Raw genomic sequence first — 8,118 nt, 5'->3', positions numbered from 1 at the left:
GAGGTCCAACAAGGTGGTCAGGGATTGTTTCATTGGGAAATTAATACACGTCCATTCTTTAAAAAAAAAAAAAAACATAAAAGGGTCTGAAATCACCCCTGGCATCCTCTTTTGCCAACTCACATTAATTATTTCAGAATGTGCCTTGTAATCCAGGCTGAGAATCCTACCCAGAACGAATGGGATGTCAGCTTTATGCAACTACTTGTAAAGGCATTACAGGGCGTTAAGTCCCGCGTGGATTTGAATTGGTCTCAGCAGTACAGGATTAGAGGCAGCGGGGATTAGACCTTCCCGAGAGGAAATACAGGAGCAGGGGTGGCCGGGGGGGGGGGGGGAACTTGAGATATAGAATACATATTGCTAGAAGAAACTGGCTGCACCAGGAAGTTGAGAGCAGCAGCTCGGGCCGGACTACACCTTTTCTGCTGCCATGTAGAACGGACAAATTACTTTAAATCTGCCGTGGCCACCGTCGGGCGTTCATGTGGTGCAAAACGGCAGCCAGAATTTCTTTTTCTCACAGCGCGGATGATGACAAACGGCCAACAATCAGGATGACATTGAGACGGCTATTAGGGAATAAGCTGGTAGAAACACAGTGTTTTGCTCAAGGACTTTACTGTAACGCACCTGAAGCTCCTTCCCGTCTCTCTCTCTCTGCCCACTCATCTGCTTTTTTTCCTCAACTGTTTACTCGGACAGTTACCTCAGTGGTCATCAGCAGTCGTCCTCTGTGGAATCACAGACCTCAGGGCCATTTCATTCCAGCTAAACACACTCACCCACTCCTCCATTAGCAACCCTAATGCGATTGCGAAGCCTGCGGTGGCGCAGGGAAGCCGAGCCCGGTCTGTACCGAGCAGACCTGCATGAAGACAAACGGCCGCAATTCAGCACGTTACAGGCCGGGGGTTATTCCGTTAGCCGGGGGAAGTGAGTGGGAAATCTCAGGATCTCAGGATGAACCTGGAGCCCAAGCGGATGCGAGAGAGAGAGAGAGAGAGAGAGATGGCGGTGGTAGGAGTCAGAGGATGTGCCTGACAGTTGGCCCGAAATTGGCATCACCTGAGGGCAGAGATTTCAAGCGGTGAAAGGTGTGCCGGTGTCCTGAAAACAGCAGGTAAGTTACTGTGGTTTGGCCTGCTGATCAACAGTCAGCAGCAGTGTCACGCAGCTCATGGAGGCATTAGAAGTCACTTTAAAACCCCTCTGGTGCCTGATTGCCAGTTTGAACCCTGCTGGAAAAAACAGCATAGACCAGCACCAAAACACAACATATGCTGGTCACATATGCGTTGTGTTTGGGTGAAACAAAACCTTACAACCTTCTCCGAGCCATGACTCAGTCGGATCCAAACACACAGACATAATACACATGTTTGTGTATACAGTGTGACTTTAACTTTCCAAGGATATAATTATCTTCTGTGTCCGTCCTGTATTAATGACCATACATCTGCTTGGAAATCCTTCAAAAACACGCTCCTTATATCTCCAGATCTTGCCTTAAAAATCACCATTTTTAAAGTTTTCCTCATTATCAAAGTGATACTGAGGCAGTTGTCTGTACATCCATGGGTACATTACAGACAAGGACAGCTAATAGCTAATTCAGCATACTTGACATGGTGCCAATTGGCTTATATGCATAAATATAGGCCAACAAAATAAGGATTGACGGTTAAATTCACCCAAAACAGATTCGGTCTTTATCTACTCACCTTTAACTCTTGAAAACCTGACCCCATCTACTTCAGTTGATTAGTTTGCTGTTGTAGAGCACATGTTGCTGAGCAAACCTATACTTCCTGCTCATACCCTGCAAAGCATTATGGGATCTGTAGTTCTGTGAGAGATCGTATCGTTCCCTCTTCTTTTTGCCCGAACTGGGGAAGGTCTCGAACACAAAAAGACACAAATGCAGTTGTTTGGCTCTATGCAATTTTTAACCAGCAAAGTTTATTTATATATAACAACAGTACAAAGTGAATCCTTGGCTTGCAAAATAGGTGTGCTTCATATTTACAATAGGTACACAATAATATATTATCATAACAAAACCAAAGCAAATAAAAAAAAAACAAGAGAACAACCTTTTTTAAATACTTTAAGTTTCTTACAATTTTCACAACACTTTTATAAAACAAGAAGAACAGACAGCCATTATTATTATCATCATCATCATCATCGTCATCATCATCGTCATCGTCATCGTTTCCAGTAATTACTATTTTACAGAACTCCAGTGTCTACAAAGGGTTTGTTTACAATGTGTTTTAAAATGGAAGGATACTCATTTTATACTTGGTGATATTTTTGACTCGAGAGTTATACATCGATCTGGATTTCAATTCCTCAGTCTGATGACGTAAAGCAGACAAAAAAACCCCCAAAACTGCTGATTAAATGCTTTGTTTCGTATAAGGAATGACATGTGCCAATCAAAAAAAAAACCACAACACCAGCATCTCTTCGGCAACACGTTACACTGAGAGCAGAAAAAAAGTGCACGAAGCGTCTTCGATTAGCGATCGGCTTGAGCTGAAACGAGGTTGTGTTCGTGAGCGTCTGTCCGTATCTCACACAACTGGCAGTCAAATGGGATTCTGCGCTGCAGAAAGAGTAAACAAACTTTTTCTCTTCCCAGTTCAAACTGAATTAAAATTGTCCCAGAAATTACAGCATGGAAACGAGCTCTATCTAGTAACAACAACAATAAACAAACCAAAAAAAAAAAAATCTCTTTCACAAAAAAAAGGTGCATTCAGCCGTGATTTAAGACGTGTACAAATGGGAAAGGAATCGCGGTTGGACTAATGACGGCGCGGATCGATATGGCAGAACTAAAAAGCGTGAATTTAAAACGCATGCAGAAAAGAAAAAAACCCTCACGCGAGACGTAAAAAGGAAAACATCCTGATATAAAATGATCTCTGAGAGAAAACTAAATAAATAAATCAAAGCCACTCTCGAGCAATTTCACGTGCCTCTGATTACGTTCGTCGCAATCCCGAATACAGGAGAGCTGGAAAGACTCTAATAAAACGTACATTTCATCCCTTGCGAAAAAGGAAAAAGGCATTTAGGTCCTGTTAAAATGATAAAAAGATAAAAAGCATTACTCCATACAAGCAATGTGAGGTATGAGGAGGATACAATTCTATTTGCTGAAAATCGGGAAGACACCTTTAATCAAAAGGAGGAAGCTTCATGTTTTGTGTATGTCCTGTATAAGTGCGCCATTTGTGTACCTAAAGATGTTTGTTAGGGAGTGACGAGGTGCTTTTTTCAGACGAGGGGGGAACAAATCACGACTTTCCCGCTCCTGCCCCCGCTGGCCGGACGCGGTAACAGCGCGTCAATCATCACCTCATCCTACATTTTCTCCTTGCCTGTTAGTTTGATGTTTTTCTTTTTTTTTCCCTTTTCCTTCTTCTTTCCATCTCCTGATCACACTGTGCACACAACCGACTCAGATCAAAGAGCAGCTTCAAAGCCGGAGCAGGAAACTAGAGCTAAAGGGGTTCTCTCTCTCCTTCTACCTCCTCCTCCTCCTCCTCTCTCCTCGTTTCTCGACACTTCTCTTCAAACAGCTCAGGCCCAGCCGAGGTGCTGAGCGAGGCGATGTCTTGCCTGAGCCGGGCCGTAGCCTCTTCACCTTTCCTTTTTTCTTTTTTTTTTGACTTTATCTCACTGAGACAGTTCTCAGCAGAGTGCCGGGGCCCGGGTATCACTGGAAGCAACCGCCGGGCTCTGGAGCACGGGAAAGGGACTGGTGCCCGAGTCGAGGACTCGTAAAGATCAGGAACGCTGAAGCAGGTGGGTAATCTAAGGCCACGGAAGAAAAAGAAGCACCTTTCACCCACTAATGGTGTTTGTCATGCTCTAAACGCACACAACCGAAGTTATACTGTGCAAACCTTTAATACTATACCTATTTTTCAAGTACTTGATGTAAACAACAAGCCAACACGTGTCTCGGAAGAAAAATGAATTCAGCGATTCAGAGGACGGAATCTACAGTTTGTTGTCATCCAGCCGCAAAAGGTTGAGAGGTTGCATCAGCCTTTGAGCTTGTGACGTTTTGGTTTTTAAGTCAGGAGACGCAGCCACATGACACCCAACATACTCATTTCTTATGCCCTTTTCATGTTTTTTTTTCCCCCGGATCCTCCTTTTCCTTCCTTCCTGCTCGTGTTTTCGTACCTTTTCATGAGTTTCAACACTCACCGTTCCAGTTACGTAAGCTGCGACTTCAGCCGGATCTACACTCCCAAAAAAAAAAAAAAAAAAAACGAGAGCGTCGCTCCCTCTGTAAAGCATAAACCGATTTTTTTTTCTTTCTTTTCTTTTTTTTTCTTCCTTTTTCTGACACATTAGTGAACAATTTGAAAACGAAAAACAGGATCTTTTGGCACTTGGTCAAACTGGAGCTTTTCTTCTCGTCTGTGCGAGGACACGGGCGGCGTTCGGGTTAACGTCTTCCCCCGTCAAGCTAACATCGGGCATGACTCATTGGCACTTGATAAAAAAAGAAAAAAAAAATCAAATATGGACCCTTGGAACACTTCCGATGTGTGATAGCATGCAAAGTACACATAAAGTTGATCAAGTTTCCCAAAGAGATACAAACTGCGGTTATACAACGGAGAGTTTTTTAGCCTACAGAAACCAGACGCTCCCGCTCGGTCTCTACTAACTGCGAGCTGTACATACGGCGCCGTACGAGTGGCGGCACTGACGATACACACTCTCCTCTAGCAGAAAAGTGATTAAGGGGTAAATATTGGTTTTGGATGGGCTGGTGGGGGGGCGGGACGGACAAAAAAAACGTAGTTGTTCACTCGACGAGCTACTGCAAAATGTCGACGGGGCTGCAGTTCAACCGAGCCCCCCCCCCCGTTCTGTTTGCAAAACTCAAATAGACAAACGAAGGAATACAAAAATAATAACAGAAAGAAAACATTTGTACATTCACATACACTTGATTGGCAAGAATCAACCGGTACATACACAGATGACCCTAACTGCTGAGAAAAGCCTCGGACACCGGAGCGATGCTGATTTTAAAGGTCATCTCCTACGTACGCTATAGATTTCATCGCCGTCGATCCTCGGTTTTAGGTGCAAGCATGCTGGCTGAGCTGTGACCACCAAGAGCGGAGTTCCGTCGACTCTCAGATGATGAGCACAAGTGTTGAAAATGTTTTTTTGTCTTTTTTTTTTGTTCCTGTACACGTCTGATTGGACAGAGGAGCGTCCGTGTCGCGCGTGAAGCGTCAGGGGAAGGAGCGGGAGACGGCGACGGCGCGGGCCGTGGCCCGTTCGACCGCCGCGCCGCGCCACCCGCCAACGCTGCGTTACACTCTTTATGTCTTTATACAACAAGTATTCTGGGATCCCCCGGGTGGATATTTCAACTGCAACTGATAATATTCAAATGTACAAGTACAAAAATAAAAATCTGAGCGATCCGAATGCAAACTCAGCTGTCCGACATGAGATCTGCTCTTCTTTTTTTTCTCTCCTCTTTGTTTTCCAATCTCCATTTCACACTCAGACGAAGAGTTTCTGACTGAGCGTGGAGAACACATCCGTTTCTCCAATTTGCTCTCGCGGTTCCTGCAGGAGTCTTCATCTTCGGCACGGCACAAACACACACCACTCGTGCACACACACACACACACCCCCACACACCCGCGCCATACAATTTCCTGTCGAAACTGAGAGAAAATATCCTTTGAGAAAAAGAAAAAAAAAAACAGAAACGAAGAAAAAAATAAATAAATACAAGCCATGTTGTTGCCTTCTCTACTGATGTCCCTTCCTTACGCCATCGTCAGCTCCAGCTGCAGGGCCTCTGTCTCAGTTCCGCGGGCCCTTTAGCTGGCGCCGTCGTGGAAGGAGGCGGGAGAATTACAAACTAAAGCAGCTGTATGTCTGTCCGGCTGTGGATACACAGAGGTCCCAGGTCTGGTTCATGGTTCTAGCTCCCACGATGAGAGGTAAGTAATGCTGGACCCCCCTTTTTGGGAGGTCCTGTAGAGATTGTGGTCCTGTCTCTCTCGGTATAACGGGGGGGGGGGGGGGGGTCGCCCTCAGCTTTCGAAGGACATGGCCGAGATGAGCTGCTCCACCTTGTAGGCCAACCTCTGCTTCCTCGCCTGCTCGTCCTGCTCCAGGGCGGCTGTGATCTGTTACAGAAGAGAGAAAACTGGGATCAAACAACAACAAAAAAAAACACGGCGCGTCTGCATCTGTTACAGGATTAGACCTGGTAAAGCAGCGCCCGCGAATCTACGTTCTCATGCGGACATCGCATGAAAGAAAAAGAAAGGAATTACATCACTCCCTTTGTCTCTGACAACACGCAGAGATAGTTTGTGTATTAGCCTTTTCCCCGTTTTATCTTGCGAGCCCATTTCTTGTATGTTTGGCATTTGTCAAGTCGGGTTCAAACGCTATTCAGACAGGCTTCCCCCCCCCCCCTCCTCCTTTGTGCTCTCATCTGGTGTCTGCCCTGTCAGGACGAGTCTGTGTCAGAGTGACACCGACACACATGGCAAAGGCCTTTTAATATGAATATAAAACAGGAGAGAACGCTACGACACGCGCCACGTTTTCATCACCTCCGATACAGATCTCTGGAGCCGAACGCTGCGACACCTTTGCTTCGACGGCAATTGCGGCTTCTGGTGGATCAGGTTTACAAAAACTACTCTCGACTGGAACGCAGCATTTGGCTCAATCATTGATTATCAACACAGAATAATAAATTGACCCTTCTTATGCAATAAAGCGAGCGGTAAACAATAAATGAATGTGGGAGAGAAAGCATCGTCTGCAGTGTTTATCCACGATGACTCATATTTCAAATAAAGGAAAATCATTTTTATTATTTGTTGTTTTTGGCCACCTCTGGATCACTCAAAGGATTTTTATTCATTTACTCAACATTAGTAGCACGCAATAGTAGAGCGCATACCTCCACCAAGAGCCAATAGCCCCTTTTTGTACTCATTCATAGATACCAGCCACCTAAATACACCTTTTTCCGTGCATTATCCCCTGAGACATAACTTAAAAATGTCAAAAAAGCCTTATGTCACACTGCTAAAGAGAGTGAGACTGCACCCAAAAGTTAATGACGTCTATTCTGGGCTGAAATCCATCTTCCTTCCAAGTTTCATAGAGTTCCCGTTCGGCAGTTTTTTGTGCAATCCTGCTGGCAAACCGACCGACGCACAAACAAACGGACGTGTGCGATAAACATAACTTGGCAGAGTTAAAGATCCCGGACAGCAAAAAGAAACACAAACAGGAAGCTCGGCTACAAATTAGTGATAAAACAGTCAAACGTTAGGAATAAATAAACGGGCGAGGTTGAAAACAGACTAAAAACACGAACAGCTGCGAGTGAAACGAGAGGAGATAAAACTTTCAAAGTGCCTCCGGGATGGAAGCGAGTTACGCTTCTGACTGTCCGCCGCGTTATTCCAGGTTCCAGGTGCACAATGAGAAAAACTTGATTTTTAAGCACCAGCCACGTAACCCAATAACACGAGCGCTGTTCAATAAAGGCCCGACGTCAAAAAAAGACAGCAGCAGATTGATGTGAGGGGGGAAAAACAGACGGGGCCTCAAACATAATGTTACGTCTTACAGCGAGAGAGAGAGAGAGAGAAGACCCCCGGCCTTAAACCGCTGATAGACAACTATCTCTAACTTTCTTTAACTTAACAACCCACCGATAGATACATTCTCTAAAAGCCGTTCTTTCATGCTTCGGGTTATTCAGTCTGCCAGTGGGCTGGATTTTCCCCAGAAAACGAAGGTCGAATCTTGGCACAAAGCGAGTTCATCTGTTGTTGTTGAACAGCTGGAACGACTACAAACTCTACGCTGCAACTACAACTGGGGAGTTACAACACTTCATCGTGATGCGCGTGAGAACGATCACCAGCAACAAATCTATCCAGTCAGTCAGCACCAACACTCGTAGAAGCCGACTGTCCGCAACCGTCTCGCTCTCTTTTATTTCCGTGGCGCGACAAACCTTTTGTTCGCCGCCTGTCCTGCTGCAGAGCACACCATCCGTCTGCCCACCTACCATCT

At 45.3% G+C, this 8,118-nt stretch overlaps 1 protein-coding gene across 4 annotated transcripts in view; it reads right to left on the bottom strand.

Annotated features, from left to right (window-relative positions):
* Window positions 1-1,930: 1,930 nt before the first annotated feature.
* The window catches only part of plxna2 (plexin A2), a 195,453-nt gene continuing 189,265 nt past the window's right edge, over window positions 1,931-8,118 (bottom strand). For all 4 annotated transcript variants that reach the window (XM_030421748.1, XM_030421750.1, XM_030421749.1 and 1 more), the window contains exon 32: window positions 1,931-6,197. In XM_030421748.1, the coding sequence (XP_030277608.1) occupies window positions 6,102-6,197 (96 nt within the window). In that variant the 3' untranslated portion in view covers window positions 1,931-6,101. The remainder of the gene's footprint in view (window positions 6,198-8,118) is intronic.

Source organism: Sparus aurata, chromosome 7 (genome assembly GCF_900880675.1).
Source record: "Sparus aurata chromosome 7, fSpaAur1.1, whole genome shotgun sequence".
NCBI lineage: Eukaryota > Metazoa > Chordata > Actinopteri > Spariformes > Sparidae > Sparus > Sparus aurata.
Note: the sequence above shows the minus strand (reverse complement) of the source record. Positions and strands in the feature narration are given on the sequence as shown.